The sequence below is a fragment of the Ruditapes philippinarum genome, unplaced genomic scaffold (genome assembly GCF_026571515.1).
Source record: "Ruditapes philippinarum isolate M1 unplaced genomic scaffold, ASM2657151v2 ctg5129_1_1_1_1, whole genome shotgun sequence".
NCBI classification, from domain to species: domain Eukaryota; kingdom Metazoa; phylum Mollusca; class Bivalvia; order Venerida; family Veneridae; genus Ruditapes; species Ruditapes philippinarum.
Genome location: NW_026859179.1, coordinates 1 through 18,903, shown reverse-complemented (window position 1 = coordinate 18,903; position 18,903 = coordinate 1). Strand labels below are relative to the sequence as shown.

Below are 18,903 nucleotides of genomic sequence, written 5' to 3'. Positions count from 1 at the left end.
TTAACTTCAAAACTGTATCTTATTTGCTACAAATTATTTCTCCCAAACATCATGTTCTTTTGTTTTGTTTGAGGCTGTTAGGTAATTTACAAGACTAATATCTAATTTATTCTAACTCACTGTGAAGAATGTCCTACATGCAAAATAATGTCATTAGAAGAAATTTTCACAGAATTTTAATAAATATTTATAAAGATATCAAAATATTATGCAAATAAAAACCATGGCAGTCTACTTTGAATTTAGTAAGTTAACTTACTGACTCAACAGACAAAGTTCTAAATATTCCAAAAAGTGTCATAAATAAAATACAGACCAGTGTTCTATATATATCTATTAATCAGTAGACATTCTTATAGATAAGTTAATCAACAGTGTTCCAAGTAAGTAAGATAAATGGACAGTGTTCTTAGTAAGTTAGATAAATAGTGTTCTAGATAAGATAAAAATTGGACAGTGTTCTAGAAAATTTAAACAATGGATAGTGTTCTGCTAGATAAGATACGGTCAGTGTACTAGGCAACTCAGCCTATGTATAGTGTTCTAAATAAGTCAAGGACAGTATTCTAGATATCAAATCAATGGGAAATGTTCTTTCTATAAAAGTTTCTCAATAGACATTGTTCTAGGCAACTCAACCAAAGCAAAGTGCTTTAAATAAATCAAAACAGTGGTCTAAGTAGGTAAATCAATGGACAGTGTTCTTTCTAGATAAGTTACTCAATGGACAGTGGTCTAAGCAACTCGGCTGAAGCACAGTGTTCTAAATAAGTCAAGGACAGTGTTCTGGATAAAGTACATGTAGTCTATGGACAGTGTTCTTCATTAATTAGCCTGGAAACAGTGCTCTAGACCAATTGGCCGATGTAAAATAATGCATCAATTAAAGGTGTTGCCAGTCAATGGTGAGAAGGGTTGCATTAGATTCTAGATTATGAGCAATAGTCTCTGGTATAGCGTGTGACATCCATAACTTCTGTAGATGGTCGTAACTCTCTCTACACAAATGTAGTGGATTACCACGTCTGGAAATATATATAACATATACCTGTCAGATGATAAAATATATATACATGTAATATGTTAAACATGCCATGATAACAAGAGATTTGTGTGTAGAATTTATTGTGTGTACATTGATATTAGATCTATTGCAGAAATTTAATGTTAAGTAATTTAAAGTAAGAAGAAAAAATATCAATTATAGATAAACGCATATATACTTTAACAGTACATAAATTCATGTATGGTGTTTGTATTCAAGGTATTACAGAATGAGCTTAACAATTCCATCTGTTACTATGAAGCTGTAATGATTTTTCTTTTCTTGGATGGGTGTTACATCGAACCAACACAGTATAGGTCATATGGCCACTTTCACTAGGTGCACTAGTGGAGGAATACCAAGGTGCTCTTCTGTGCATCATTTTTAGCAAAAATAGAAACCAAAGTAGAACTGATGATGTTTTATAAGCTAGATGGATAGCTTCCTCATATGAAAGAATCCAAAGTTCCTGTCCAGATCCAAACCCAGCAGTGAAGGGCAAGTGGTTTGAATTTAACAACCATAACCACTCAGCCACAGATGCCCTAGCTATAATGATAATTTGGCTGTCATAATTTCTGTTATCTGCATTAATCAAGTGATGTATACTTATTTTACTACAGGTGAAAGTTTATATGTATTGTAAGTTTATCATACCTGAGACCCTGATCTGTTTCACCGTAAGCATCTATATAAGGTGGAGGTACAAAACAGCCCTTTGTTCTTCCTGCTAACAACAATATCTGACATTCACGTACCCTGTCAACATAAAATTTATAAATAAATTAAACCCAAGTGATCAAGCCTGATTGATTTTAAGGATGTCTTCAGGAGTTTTCATATAGACATACAGGCAAAATTAATATTGAAATTAAAATTGAAGAAATTCTATTGAACAGTTTTAGTTTTGCCTATATGTCTATTTGAAAACTCTCGAAACATCCTTAACATATATTGCTGATGAGCGAGTTCTTTATCAGTGACATTAGTTTTGTTTGTAATAATGAAAGCCTATAGTTGAAATGGCATTATATGCATTCAAGGGTATATAGCCATTGAAGAAGTGCAAGTCAAAATAAGTTTACATTACGCCATAATTCCTTTCAATTTTATAATTTAATTTCAATGAACTGAAGGATAAATATTTTACTCACTAGTCCAAGAAAATTTTAATAAATATCCACTGGAACTTACCTGCAGCATTTAATTTAAAAAAGAGTCAGATTTATATCTTATCCTAAACATTTTTTCAATATAAACTGTTGAACAATCATCTTTATCAAAACCAATATTTTAAAATATATGTTTAATTCAGCTCAACTTGACAATGAGTTTTTTTTAGCATCATGTCACTTTAGGTAATAATGTTACAAAGAACATACCTGAGGAAAATCCCAGCACCTGCACCACATCTATATGCATGTTCTGTAGCAGCCCCTACAGTGACCCCCTCAAACTCTGTTTGACAGCAGTAACTCTGTGAGCACAACATCTTTCCACATACCAGACACATGGTTGGTGCACGACTGTCATCACCAACTGATTTGGGGCATCTGAAAATATACGAAAATTGTCTGTGGTATATTAAAAGTAACTTGAAATCATTTGCTATATATAGAAATCACCTGAAACTATGCAGAACTCAAATAGACAATAAAAAAGTTATCTAAGCTATTATACAGGAATAACCTGCAATAAACTGTACTTAATAAAGGTGAAATAAATCCTTGCAGCCTTGATCATGCAGGGATAAACAGTGGCTGCAATTCTGATGCCTCAACCTTATAAAAACAACCTCTCAGCCACAAGGAGGAATATAAATTAAACAAATCAGGATATGAGGAGATTCACTACTTACGTAAAAGCAGACACTTTGTTGATAAGTTCACTGTAGTCATCTGGTAGAGATATTAACTTGTTGATCTTCAACGGGTATTGAACTAAAGGCTGACTGGACGCAGATAATGTTTCCTTCAAAACAGAATTCTTACACCACCTGAAACAGAGAAAATTTAATTGAGGGGAATACACAAAAATGAGGGCTATTCTAAATGCTTATTCTGAAACTCTGATATACAAAATGGCTCCCGTCCTTTGTTTGTTTGTTTTGGGTTTTACGTCACACCGACACAGTATAGGTCATTTGGCGACGTTCCAGCTTTACTGGTGGAGGAAGACCTCAGGTGCCCTTCCGTGCATTATTTCAGGCACGAACGGGCACCTGAGTAGAACCACCGATGTTCCGTAAGCTAGCTGGATAGCTTCCTCACATGAAAGAATCCAAAGTCCCTGTCGGGATTAGAACCCACAGCGGTGAGGGGCAAGTGGTTTGAAGTCAACGACCTTAACCACTCGGCCACGGACGCCCCCTCCCGTCCTTTAAACTCAAACGAAGGACGAAAAGATTTAAGGACATTATGACAGACAGATAGCAGAAAGGTTCTTTTTGTCATACGAGTTACAGCCATGTCACACAAAGTCCCTGATAATCTCAGTATGGTCCTTTATTTACATACCATGTACCATCAACCAAGCTTTGTAGGATCAAGATTTCTTCAGAGGAATGTTATGAAGAACACATTAAATATTAAAACAATGTGAATGATCACGATCCACTACCAAGTAACATTAATTGAGCATTTTTACTTTTTGAATAATGGCAGGATCCAGATTTCTTTGCACGGACAGAAGAAAGGAATAGAATAAACATGTAATTTCCTTCAGGAAAACTGGTAGAAAACTAATAAGAGTGATATCAAAAGAATATGCTTCATAAAAAAATTCAATTAGAATACAAATAACTTGTAACATGTAAGAGATAAACTCTAACATACCTTGTAACAAGGGTATCCATGAGCTCCCCATGGTTATCTACTAATCTTGACATGTGTAAATTAATACCTAGATATCTACATAGACTGTCAAACTCCTGTTTTGAACTTTCTTCACTTGATTCTGCAATAGTACAAAACATTTTTATAATATGTCCCATTATAATATTACATTAAATAACTTTTATTTAAAATAAACAATATTAAAATCAAATAATCAATCCAATAAATTGGTTCTGGACCTTACATTTCATATCTTACATATCCAAAGTATTACAAAAACTGGAAATGTGTCCATAGGACACAGATGCCCCCACACGCCACTGTTCTGTCAATCTTATGACTCTAGATCAAATATTTTTTGGACTACGTCATGTGCCACAAGTTGAAAACTAAAAATCAACAAAGGGCCATAATTCTGTTAAATTTGGTCGCAGAAAAAATTCCTTCCTTTACTGCCATCTACACATTAAGATTGTTAATCCCTGCAAGTTTAAGCAAAATCTGCCATCCGGTTTGAGAGGAGTTGCGTTCACAAAATTTCTACATAGTATATAGTGAAAAAATCAACAAAGGGCCATAATTCTGTTAAATTTGGTGGCAGCCAAAATTCTTTCCTTTACTACCATCTACACATTAAGGTTGTTCATCCCTGGAAGCTTAAGCAAAATCTGCCATCCGGTTTAAGAGGAGTTGCGTTCATAAAATTTCTACATAGTATATAGTGAAAAAATCAACAAAGGGCCATAATTCTGTTAAATTTGGTCGCAGCGAAAATTCCTTCCTTAACTACCATCTACACATTAAGGTTTTTCATCCCTGGAAGTTTAAGCAAAATCTGCCATCCAGTTTAGGAGGAGTTGCGTTCACAAAATTTCTATATGGTATATAGTGAAAAAATCATCAAAGGGCCATAATTCTGTTAGATTTGGTCGCAGCGAAAATTCCTTCCTTTACTACCATCTACACATTAAGGTTGTTCATCCCTGTAAGTTTAAGCAAAGTCTGCCATCCGGTTTAAGAGGAGATGCGTTTACAAGATTTCGGGACGGACGGACAGACGGACAAGTGCAACGCTACCCATTTTGTGGGGGCATAATTATAACTGAAGACGAATTCCCCAGCAAATTCTTATACTCCTTTTGTATGTTTGTTTGATTGGGATTTACATGACACTGACACAATATAGGTCATATGAGCATGTTCCAGCTTAACTGGTGGAGGAAGACCTCAGGTGCCATTCTGTGCATTATTTCAGGCACAAAGGCACCTGAGTAGAACCACCGACGTTCCGTAAGCTAGCTAGATACCAAGATCAGTCCACCTGCTAAGCTCAAAAGGGAGAGCACAGATGCTAGTTTTATTCTTGGATAAGGCATAATTTCCGTGAGTTTAATGGTCATTTGTCTCTCTCACATGATACAGATGATTTAGAAATCATGTTGGATTAATAGTATGTCAATGAGGAGAAATTGGTAATAAGGTTAGCTTTTACTGATTAATTTTAGTCTGATAGTTTTGGAAGCTATTATATAAGCTTATAAGACTCTTAAATCCCTTCCTGGAACCAACCAGTATTGAGCAATGAGTGTAAACAAGGGCTTGCCCCTGACAGGGTTTAAACCCACATTGCTTGCTATTCTTAGATAACTAGTTTGATGTGTTAACCACTCGATCACACCGCCACAAATTGGTGGTAATTACTAATTAGTCATCAAGGAAAGCGGTTATGTGGCTAGACTGCTGACCATAAACATGCATTAAAATCAGTATAAAAGTCGGCAAAACAAATAAAGCAAATTGTATAACATCAAATGTCAATTCATACCAGAGAAGAGAAGAACTGCAAAACATAAAATAAAAAAAGTTTACTTAAATCCTGCAAAAGAATGCATGAAACAAGAGAACAATAGGAGCCATGTATCAACTGCACTATGTTATAATGTAGAAAATTTTGTTAGATATCATTCTCATCTTAGAAATATATGAAAACCTCAACAAGCGATTATCAAACTCTTAGTTTTATTAAAATTTGCAATGAATATCAATAGTTCCTTCTCAGTATTTGTGTAGTTCAAAATGTCATTCCAACATACACAGTAAACTCATAACAAAACCGCATACCAGATAATTCAGCAGGGGCAGTAACTCCTGTGAGATAATGGAACAATATGGCAGTACAACGCAAAAATGGCAGCATAGTTTTCCTCACATGTACTGACAGTTGCCATGGTAATGGTGGATTTTCCTTTTGAATGCTTCAAAAACAGAGAAAAGTACATTAAATAATATGCATAAAGTAAGAAAAACTAGAACTGCCACTGTCATGGCGTGAATACCCCCCCATAGCACTTTGTCAGAATCAACAGTGGCCATTTAGAGCTCAAGGACAACGTCCCTGCCAAATCTGAGGTTACTAAGCCAGTGCTATGTATTCTACATGCTTCAAATGTGAAAATGTCAAAATCAATAAACTGCGGACAGGCATTCTTAAGCAACTGAGGGGAAAAGCTTTTTTTAGTTGACCTTTGACCCAGTGACCCTCAAAATCAATAGGGGTCACCTTATAGTCATAATCAACCTCCATGCCAAATATGAAGACTGTGGGTCAAAGGAATATTAAGATAATGGGTGGACAATCTTTTTGAAGTTAAAGTCCATGTGACCTTGACCCAGTGACCTCAAAATATATAGGGATCATCTACTAATCATGACTAACCTCCATGCGAAATATGAAGACTGTGGGTCAAAAGAATTTTAAGTTATTCGGCAGACAAGCTTTCTATAGTCAAGGCCCCTGTGACCTTGACCTTTGACCCAGTCAACTTAAAATCAAAAGGGGTTATCTACTAATCATAACTAACCTCAATGCCAAATATAAAGACTGTGGATCAAAGGTTTCTTAATTTATTGGGTGGACAAACTTTTTAAAGTCAAAGTCCCTGTGACCTTGACCTTTGACCTGGCAACCTCAAAATCAATAGGGGCCATCTACTTATCATGACTAACCTCCATGCAAAATATGAAGACTGTGGGTCCAAGGAATTTTAAGTTATTGGGCGGACAAGCTTTTTGCAGTCAAGGCCGCTGTGACCTTTGACCCAGTGACCTCAAAATCTATAGGGGTCATCTACTCGTCATGACCAACCTCCATGCCAAATATGAAGACTGTGGGTCAAAGGAATCATAAGTTATTGGGCGGACAAGCTTTTTGAAGTCAAGGCCCCTGTGACCTTGACCTTTGACCTCAAAATCAAAAGGGGTCATCTAGTCGTCATGACTAACCTCCATGCCAAATATGAAGACTGTGGGTCAAAGGAATCTTAAGTTATTGGGCGGACAAGCTTTTTTGAAGTCAAGGCCCCTGTGACCTTGACCTTTGACCTGGTGACCTCAAATCAATAGGGGTCATCTAGACTTCATGACTAACCTCCATGCCAAATATGAAGACTGTGGGTCATAGGAATCTTAAGTTATTGGGCGGACAAGTTTTTTGAAGTCAAGGCCCCTGTGACCTTGACCTTTGACCTGGTGACCTCAAAATCAACAGGGGTCATCTACTCCTCATGACCAACCTCCATGCCAAATATGAAGACTGTGGGTCAAAGGAATCTTAAGTTATTGGGCGGATAAGCTTTTTGAAGTCAAGGACCCTGTGACCTTTGACCTGGTGACCTCAAAATCTATAGGGGTCATCTACTCGTCATGACTAACCTCAATGCTAAATATGAAGACTGTGGGTCAAAGGAATCTTAAGTTATTGGGCGGATAAGCTTTTTGAAGTCAAGGACCCTGTGACCTTTGACCTGGTGACCTCAAAATCAATAGGGGTCATCTACTCGTCATGACTAACCTCCATGCCAAATATGAAGACTGTGGGTCAAAGGAATCTTAAGTTATTGGGCAGACAAGAAAAAACCGACAGATGCCCGACGGCCGGACGGACAAGCTGATTCCAGTATACCCCCCTTATAACTTTGTTGTGCGGGGGTATAAAAATTGCAAAACCTTTAATTACTAACTTTTCTCATCTCTAGACAAAAAGAATGACCTTTTCTCATCTCCAGACAATATGCTAATGACATCCTTTAATCTCAGTATAAAGCAGGTAAGATCAAGCAGTCATCGAGTTTAGAACTGGCTCGGTGGCCCATGACCAGTGGAAATTAGTTCGGGCCAGTGAAAATTTTAAGAAAATTTAGTTAAATATATAGTAGAATAAATTCAAAACTTGAATTCGGGCTAGTAAATTCAAAATCTTAAATTCATTGACTGTCAAGAAATGACAAATGTAAGTTTCAGTTTGGAATAGAACACAATATTCTTTTAAACTTCATTCGCACCACACCTCCTTCATTAATTATTTACTTCAATTATGATCAAGATTGCAGTAACTTGCCGTTAAATATTAATACAGGTATATAAACTGAGAACACTCACATAGTAATAAAATATCACTGAAGAAATATTTTACTATTCAAAACAATACAAATTTGAAATGTCTTACTTTGCGAGTGAATGTATTTTATTATAGATGATCAGTAAAGCTTCACCCTCATAGTCGCCATCCACTTCCATACCTGAAATATAACCAAATCATTGCATACCTTTACAAACTGAGAAATCTCCAATACCCTATACTAGACAAAATATTTTTTATCAGCCATGAACAGGCCTGTTGCTTAGTGGAAAAAAATAGCTCAATTTTAACAAAATATTTTTTTGTTCACTTCCCTGTCTGATTAGAATGAGAAAAGCACTTTCATTACATTAGTAAAACACAGACCTATAATGGTAGGTTTGGAATAGTAACTAACTCACTATATTCTTAAGTAAGTTTTAAAATAAGTTTAAGAGTTTGAAGAAAATAAATGGTCATCTGAATTACAAGATAACAATTATTGGACAGTCATGCGAAAAAAAATATCATTAGAATCATGGCAAAAAAAAAAAATAGACATACCACAATCTCCCTGGTCATAAAGCAGCAGTATCTGTATAAGGTGTACAGCCAACACAAGATGTAATGCATGGAGCTCATTATCACCACCAGAGGGCAGTTGTAGATAGTTTGAGGGCGCCACTGATGTATCTAGATGCAGGCTGGGTAATGACATCACCAAGGCAACCAGGTAATGGAACATGTCAACATCCAAGACACACAGATCAAATTTCTTATTCTTACATGCATCTGGGAACAGGACTGAAACAAAATATAAAATTTCATAAATATTAGTGATATCATAACACCATTTACTTGATCACAAATTTTTCTTTTGATTTTTTTTGTTGTGTAATCACATAACAAAATCTTTTCAAGTACAGTCATATTCTATTATTGTTGGTAAGCAAGCTATTTGCCATGGAAAAAAAAAAAAAAAAAAAAAAACACAAAAAAAAAAAAAAATACCCTGGGCTAGGCCGCTAATAACATTCATACCAACCTTTATATAAGCAATCAAATGTTTTAATCTATTAACTAAGAGTGTGGAGAAATTTAAAAAATGACTTTTGATCATTTGACCTGGAGTAAGAAGTATGCATAGAAACCGGTAATCAAACCCTGGGCTTCACATTTTGATGCTATGTCAACTTATCCTTTCCTGGAGTGTGGAAGAAAGCATCAAAACAAGAAACCAAACATAAAAACTTGATGCCCATTTACCTTACCCTTACTGTCTTACTGTATTGTATTTTCTAAAAATTAAATTGCTTTTGAATATTATACTCACATGAAAGAAGTTTTATACAATGTTGTTTGACAATGTCGGTATTAATGGCTGGGCTGTATGTAGCAGCTACTCTGACCAGTGACCGCAGGCAATCACTCTGTCTACTGGACATTTGACCAAATAATGGTTTACCCTCATCTCGCAGAATTTGTTCTACAGTACAAAAAAAAATGTTGTTAAAGTAACATATAACTTTACAACATATTATGGTATTAGGATTTAATTTATCAAAATGATATGCAAAACTGTGAAAACCATAAAAGAAGACAAATACTGTACCCACAACCTAGCTACAAAAAGCTGTAAATAAATTGTACAGTTCTCTAGGTTTCTGATCAACTCTTAATATTTGACATCTGAACTATCGTAAGCAATTTGAATACATAGGAAACAGAATTTTTGTTGTTGTGAATACAAATGTTGAAATAAGACAAAAGTTGTAAGCATGTGTTTCTATATATGAAAGGTACAAAATCATAAAAAGAATAAATAAATTGTTCCATGAAAAGTATGTTGAATTTATTTATGGTCTGTAACTTGAACCACTCTTACACAAAGACCCACTTTTTACTATTTAAATGGTAAGTAACTTGGTTGGGCTTATTAGTAAAGGTCATATTGCAACTTTCCAGCTGTATTGGTGGTGGATGACCTCAGGTGACCCTAAATGCATTATTTCAGGCACAAACAGGCACCTGAGAAGAATGGACCGTTCCGGTTTTTCATAGCGGAACATTTAGCCACACCTTTTCCATTCATTGCTAGGTCAACTGCTCACAAACAGTATCACAAACATAAGCACGTGTTCTTTTGTGCAAACCAGATCAACCAGTGACTATGTATTATCTCAGTGTAGCGATTGGATAACAAGTTAGCCAATTTACATTAAACTGTAAACACTGGAAAGGTCCATTATCGACCATCCGTAAACTATTAATGAAGAATAACAGAAAATGATAATATTATACATTACCAATGCTCTGTATAGAAAAGGCACAGGTATTCCATACCATGATAGGAACACGAGCGTTATCATCATCAGGATCTACACCTAGACCAAACTGTAAATAATATAACATTAACACATCATTTGCCAATCTAATAGCTTAATCCTTACAACATTATCTTAAATTGACTTGTCCGTCTTTAAAAATTAGGAAAAGTTCAAACAAGTACTGACTGAATAGCAAACAGTGCAGACCACAACCAATCAGCCTGGTATAGAATGTACCTGCTGATCTTGGTCTTTACTGGTTGCGTTAAAAGAATCAGTAGCTGCCAGCAGGCTAAGAGTCAATATAAAGTGTCCATAAGTATCAGTTTCAGTCCCAAAAATATGTAACCATTTACATAATTAGGAATCTTGGATCCTGTACCAAGACAAATTAAAATTCAAAATGTGGGTTATGTCAACAAAATCAGCAGCTGGTACCCAACAGGTTAAATAGTCCTAAAAAAAACAACATTTAGTTGATAAGCTCATGTCATTTGTCAACAAAAAATATTTGTAAAATAAACATAAAACACCTAAACATTTATCTATGAAGTCAAGATATTTATGACAACATGTTCAGTAAAATTAAGTGCTAAAATAAATGACACAAAAAAGCATAGCTTGGTCATGTTTTATCAATGTTTATGATATCCAAGGTACCCTGGATATAGTTGTCACCTGCCTATAACAGCCATTTAAGGGTCATTCCACTAGACAGGTTAGACTGTATACATCTTAATATCTGTACAATACTTATTTAGTTAATATGCAAGGGAAAAGAAATAAAATAAACTTACCGAGTATGCATCCCTTGAATATTTTCTCAGCATTTCTCTATGTTCCAATGAAAGCCCTGCACTTGCCATAGGGTCTTGTATACAAGACCACAGTGAATGGAATTTCTGAGCTACATTTTCTGCCATCTGTTTAGTTACAGTTGTCAATGGACAGGTCTGATACTCTGTTCAATAGTATACATCTTCATTAACAAACTATTCTTAGTAAAATTAACTGGGTGTGAAATATGTAAATTATACACAATCTGAAAGGTATCAAAGAAGAAACTGAAAACAATTTTTTGGTTTTTGTTTAAAATAGGAATATCATTTAACATTATAAATTCACTTTTTGCCTCACCTTGACAACGATTATTCCTTGAATAGCCGAAACGTAGGTCTAAAATTATAGAAACCTGACCCACTTTGTTTCGTGTGTTTCACTTCCCTTATTTTTTTATTATTATTGAATAGTTTTTATCAATCATATGCCATTTCTTTCATATATTCCATAACTAAACTCATTTTCATGTGAAAAAAACTTTTTGTTTTAATATAAAATATACATATCGCTGAGAATTTCAGTTTGCCTCCATTAATATAAATTGCATATATAACAAAAACAAACTCTGTAGCATATGAATACTGATCTTGATTTTGCCTATGTGGACACATTATGTGACATAATAAACTTTTAAATATAAAAGGTTTAGAGATTATATTGTGTTACAATCAAGCATACCTGCATCATCAAAGTCTTCAGATTCCTTGACGCTGTTGAGAACTGTTTTATGTATGCCATCTAACCAGTCATGGAAATGTAGATGAGTACAGCTGTCTGAGTTACTATAAATAAACACAAGTTACTATAAATAAACACAGGTTATTATTAATAAACACAAGTTACTATAATTAAACACAAGTTACTATAAATAAACACAAGTGACTATAAATAAACACAAGTTACTATTAATAATCACAAGTTACTATAAATAAACACACAAGAATTTCACAATCTGCATATTGCATTACGATATGTGATCAGTCATTAGTTATTTTTTATATATATGAAATAATAATGAGTATATCAGTTCAACTTTACAACAGGAATCAATTATTCAAGTGAAAACAAAAATTCACAGAAATGACACACACTGTTCATGATACATAATCGGTTCCTATGATATCAAGGGTTCTATGATATCAAGGTATTTAAATTTTCTGTGACTGCTAGTAAAAGCAACACATGATGATGCTAATATTTGTAAAACTTGCACACTAGATTCATTTTCATCTGCCAATAAGTTTAATTTGGTGAATAATGAATGTATTTGTGGCAAGAAAACTATTTTATAAAACCTTCATATTTGACTACCATTTTCCTTGATGTTTTTTACACAGTCAATTAAAATATGTTATAAACACATATACTGACATATAGTCTGTTCATATAGTTTTAATTTTATAGCAAGTTAAGTGTTGGAAGTTTTTCTCAACTTAACTTGAAAGTTTTGACCCATTTTTGGGGATTGCCTTGATACCGTAGTAACCTCCTCTGAAATTACTCAAAATGGCAGACATTGAAAATATTCTAAAAAATGTCATTTTTATTGGTTCTTCTGAAAATTTTTTTTGACAAACAGTTCAGAAAAAGGTTCAATTATAAGATGGAAGAAAAGTCTCATTAATTTATGATATTTATATTTAAACATTTTCTGATAAACGTTAAGTACCGTGATATCATAGAACCCCGGGCTAAATAGTTACCTTGCTTGAGTTGTCGGGAATATTGCAGGAAGAACTGGTATCACAGAATTGCTTATACATTCACATAGCGGACATAGAAACTCCATCTTCTCTATATCGTAACTAAAATTATGCCGAAATCTCAATGGACGTCTCCTTTCTCTTTCTAATATGCCATCAAAAAATCTGAAATAAACATATTCATTTATGAACCATTTACAAATTATTTAGACTTGTAAAATACAGATTTCATTACCATTTAATGTAGGCCTATACCAATACTTGTATGCAAAATTTCAGATTATTTGGTCACTCTGTTTTTCAACAATAATCAGTTATTGTGTAAAAATATTTATAAACAAGAGGGCCATGATGGCCCTCTATCTCACCTGACCCATCGAACTCATCCGAAAAATTACCTAGACAAGCATTCTGTCCAAGTTTCATGACAGGTGAGTCAAAAAAGTGAGCTAATAAAAAACATTTAAGTGCCTTTAATCCAAATTGGGCTAAGAATTGCACTTAATATCCATTTTCGTCTAATTTCAAGTGTATTTCTATACTATCCTTGTCATGTACATACATTGTACATGTATATTTCGATTTAAAGTGTCTAAGTTGATCTATGTAACATTTTCAAATTTTATGTTTTTATGGTTTTATACTTAAACTCCTTTCTAAAACTTAACATGTTCTACAAGAATATACAAGTAATTCTAAGGCATGATCATAAATACTATGGTATTGGCAAAATCTGAATTACTCCTACTTTTAATTTTCAAATTTAAATTTTTATTACACTGACACAATGTTCATTATGACTTACCTTTGCCAACAGTCTGCGTGCATCATGTGACCACATGAACTAGTATGTGACCCTGTGCTCAAATCTGACCTCATTAAAAGTGGGTCATATTCATCACCATGTGACAATGCATTGCCACGAGTTAATGCAAGTACAGTTGACCTGTAAATAATAATATGTATTTCATGAAGTCAATCATTTAAAAAATAATGATTATTATCATTCTGTTTTTTTTGGTTGGTATTCATGTTTCCAAAACACTATAAAGTCATATGGTAACTTCTATGTTTGGAGGGTGAGGTTTTACATCACACCAACACAGTGTATGTCATATTGCGACTTTCCAGCTTTACTGGTGGAGGAACACTAGTTCCAACGTCTATACTAATGTATAATAAAGAAGATTGATCACTTCAATTGAATAAAGTATAGAAAAAATCTTACTTTTGAATGAAAGCAGTGAGGACCATAGCTTTGTTAGAGAGTGTAATTTCTTGTTCTTCCTGACACAGTATACACATGCCACACATAGGTGATGATTGTCCAGGTAAAGTTCTATGAGGACCTACAGCTATAGGTAATGAACTAGTATCTGTCTCACTGTAAAAGTATGAATTATATACCTATGAATCTCCTGAATAAAATATCTCCCATGTGCATACATGATAATGTATTGCCTGAAAACTATGACAGATATTAATAGCATAACATTAACTAATCCTTCATTAACGTGTATATACAAATGTATTTGAGTTTTGCACACAAATGGTCAATTTATTAAGACTTTAATCCCAATAATCTCTTTGAATTGCTATTTGGCTGTGGGTTTGGTTCACATTTGGTAATGTAACATATTAAAGTAATCCATTGATGATAAGCTGAATACAACACATCCTAGAAAAAGTTACAACAATGTTTTAAGTAAACTTCCAATTTCAGAGTCTTTTTAATCTTATATACACTATTCAACCTTATATACAATATCAGTGTATTCCTTGATAAAATTACTTAAGGATACTAAACTTGCACTCAAGAGAAATGACTTTCCATCTTTAAATCAACACATTTAAGAAGACAGTGATGATTGACCAAAGAAAAACATTCAAACTAGCCTAAGATCCATATCCGAGTCAATTCTTGGAAATAGCTCAGTACTGGTGTTCTCAAACAGTTCAGAATTATCTTTTATAAAGTTTTTTTGCATTTGAGACATCTGAGCCATAATTTTCTGACGTCTTTTCTCCGCAGCTATTCTCTTCTTTTCTCTCGCTGCCTTTGCTTTCTCGTCCCTGGGTGACGACACTTTCTCTACGGTATCCATGGAAACAGGTTCATTCTTCATCTGTCTGACCTCTGATAATGTCTGAAATGTTTGTACTGCATTGTTATACATTGTTGCAAGTCATTTATAACTTCAATAATCAAATAAATGCAATTTGAATAATTATAATCAAATTTTCAAAACCATTTCAGCACAATTCTCATGGAAACAAAATAAAAATAAAATTTTAGGACCATATCTTTAGTGCTTCTTGCATGCACACACAAATTCATGGCATATGCTGATACCGGATCATGACCCAAGGAATGCTAGTTCTGACTGGATCAAGTTAAACTGAGTTTGACACCTTGACCACTAGGACCAGCTCGTAATTTTCAATGACTTTTTCAATAATCAGGTTCAGTATTATTTGATACAATCTATCAAAACATTTCAATCCTTGAATTTTAAAAATCTCAAATATCAGTCAATATGAACAATGTGCCTTTGTTAGGCTTTGAAAAACATGATAAACATACCTTTAATGTCCAGGTGACTAAATCTCTAATGCTGTCATGTGTGAAGTTATGACTATTCACAATACTTTCTAATAGTGTCTGTATACATTTGCCATCTGAAATAGGCATAAATTAAACATATCTATACCAATTTCATTAAACTTTTGACTGATGGCTGTAATAAAGACAAGCTTATGCCCCCAAGTTTCTTTCATATCTTTTGTTTACACAGGTGCTAGGAAACCTGTCTTGCACAACATAAGCCCCAAAGTTTCTTGCATATCTATTGTTTACACAGGTGCTAGAAAAACCTGTTTCACAACACATAAAATAAACAATGAACATTATACCTTTTTTAGCTTTTGACAGGAAATCAAATTCTGTGTTTCCATCAGTGATTGCACGTCTCTGTTCAGGGAAGGGCTATCCCCAATTATGGCCAGAATCGGGTTTAAACAAGAAAAGAAAGGAATCATAAACAGTTTTAATATTTTTCAAAATTTAAAATAATCTGCAGTAATTCTGATATTTTTTCATTAATCTTTAGATCTCAGTTTTTAAAAAGTACAACTATTTTAAACTAAAAATTTTACTTTTTAAATTATGATAATTAACATAAATCAAATCTTCAAAAAACATTTTTTTAAACAAAAAATCTTTTATTTTTCAATTTATATTAATATACCAATAAATTTTGGGCCAACAAAATTTGGCCTTAACCGGAAAACCATATGAAATTTACCCCTTTTTAAACCCCGCAAAGGAGCCGGGAAACTAGTTTCTATTCTATTAATAGATCAATCTTTGTATTTTGAAATTTAAATCTCTTTAACTAGACTTTGAGTGCACTCTTCCATATTCAAAGCCGGCAAATCCATAATTTAAGGAGAGCAGGTAACAGTTAAAGTTAAATTGTTAAGTAAGCATATTCTTATAAATAAATAAAACACAAATTATTCCCCCATGAAAAATAATACCTCAAAACGTACTCCCCCTCTTTTAGCGGGCTCTGACAATAAACCTTAAACCTTGTAGCTGCTGCTTCTTTTTTAAAAATTATTTTCCATGAGGTAGATCAGGGGAAAATTCACATGTAGAAAAGGGTCATTATGGGGGCAAACTGAGGCTTAAACTTTGGAGGCACTGGAGGGGGAAGAGCCTGACTCTCATTGTTCTCTTTCTTTCTCTTCACCTGAGCTTCCTCCGACTGTAAAGTTATAAATGATTGTTAAAGCTGCAAGCCTCCAGATGAACAAAAAAAATATTTCAAGAAAATCAAACTTGTGAAAATGCACTGAGATTTTAAGAAAAGTGAAAAGATTCAAAATCAAAGTTATTTGTTAAAATGACCTATTTTGCAGTATTTTTTACCATATTTCTACTGTGTTACTAATGCAGTTAGGGCTATTTGTGCATATTTTGACCTCTTTTTGGTAATTTAAATGGATTGTAAGTGCCATTTGCAATGTGTAAATTATTTACTTTGTTCCCTTCACAATATTTTTCTTCTTTAAAACATTTTTAAAAAAATTTCATGGAAATTAGCGGAATCTGGGGGGGGGGGGTGTGCGTTAAATGTAACCCCAAAACCACAGAAAAGGGTAAAGGGAGCCCAAGGTTTTACGGGTTTGAGGAAGCCCTGGGCACTCTAGCATTATTCAGGCACAAGAATCTTCCAAGTATAATCACCAACCTAAAGCTACTGGAAATCTTTACACAAGAGTCCAATTTTCATATCAATTAAAATCCAAAATTTTGGGGATAATGAAAAACGGAAAAAAAAGGGTTAAAAGTAGAATCAGTTTCCCTTTTTTTTAAATGTATCAAGCTTACAACGGCAGAACCCTATTCAAAATGGCAGCATAATTATTTAGTTCTGAAACATTTCATTCCATTTACATTCAATATTCAAGTGTGTGAAATAACAGACATTTTAAGTAAAGTCCTTTGAAAATCTACTATAAGATTACGGAAACAACATTATTTAACCGTTTATAACGTTTACTAAAAAATCCCATGAGATATAGATTTATACAGTTTAAAAATCAGAAATACAGTTTATAATTATCCCAGTTCCATATATGATACATATATATAATTATATTTACCTTTGATTTATCTGTCTTCGTATAATGGTAGAAGTAAGGATTGTAGCTGGAGAGAAATTCTGGTTTTAACTCATACTTTCCTTTCCCTCCTTGTGCACCTTTCCCCACAGTAGCTTTCCTGTATCAACAAAAAATAACAATGAAAAGTTGGTAACTATCATATCATTTTTCTTCTTTTTTTTCAGTTTGTTTTGGTAGTGTTGCTAAGGGAGGTAATCAACATTGTTAAGATTATCCAACAAACTTTAAGCATTTCATATGGACTTAAGCCTCATATGCTTATCTCTTCAATGTCAACTTTTAACACACAAAATATCTAAATTAACTTGTCTATTTTTTATTCTGGACAAAACCATTCATCACTTTCAGGGGAAATTTTAAAATATGTACTGACTGAAAAGCAAACAATGTAGACTATGATCAGATGGCTGTTCTTGGTCTGCACTGGTTGCATGGGTATAATCAACTACTGCTAGCAGGTTAAGGTTAAATGCCCACCTAAAGCACTACATTGGATTTTGATTCCAGCTTAGTTTTCCATTGGACTTTGCTAACATCACAAACTTTTAGAAAATATTTAAACATAAGAAAATATCAATACACCAAATTTATAAAAGGTTATAGAGCAACGTTCAAGCTATGAGGTTGAGGGGGACCCCAAAACATGAGTGAAAATTCCAAAAAAAACTTCCAAAAGTTTTTTAGACAAAAAGGGATACTTACTTTCTAAAAAAACTAAAACAAATAAGAATAGACTCACTTAAATTTGCCACACTTTCACCCATCTTCTAACCAGTCTCAAAATTGTCTAGAAATAAAAAACAAAAGTAAAAACATATCAATTATAAAATTATTTATATCTAACTACAGGTAACCTACAGGCAAAATTTTTAAGCAACATCCATGAGAACAAAAATTTTTATGTTTGCTTAAAAATGTTTTTTTAAAAAAGGTTTAAATTTTTAATTTTTATACTATTCATTTTGAAGTATTCATTTGGGAAAAACTATACATGTTTTAAAGAGGTTACTGATTTTTAAAAGGGTTTCCTGGTGATTTTCCAAAACTGGAGAAGAATCAAAGGATT

General features: G+C 33.6%; 1 protein-coding gene across 1 annotated transcript; it reads right to left on the bottom strand.

Annotated features, from left to right (window-relative positions):
* Nucleotides 1-333: 333 nt before the first annotated feature.
* Nucleotides 334-17,934, bottom strand: LOC132755539 (E3 ubiquitin-protein ligase UBR2-like; the record flags this gene model as incomplete). Its single annotated transcript, XM_060746414.1, is given in 21 exon segments — nt 334-1,025; nt 1,703-1,804; nt 2,428-2,598; nt 2,904-3,041; nt 3,880-4,000; nt 6,001-6,134; nt 8,384-8,456; nt 8,840-9,079; nt 9,609-9,761; nt 10,582-10,669; nt 11,400-11,563; nt 12,121-12,224; nt 13,146-13,310; nt 13,951-14,091; nt 14,374-14,529; nt 15,042-15,292; nt 15,730-15,824; nt 16,059-16,131; nt 16,437-16,494; nt 16,800-16,915; nt 17,817-17,934. Coding segments are annotated over 21 exon segments (2,803 nt in total), but the record flags the coding sequence as incomplete, so codon positions are not given.
* Nucleotides 17,935-18,903: the final 969 nt, after the last annotated feature.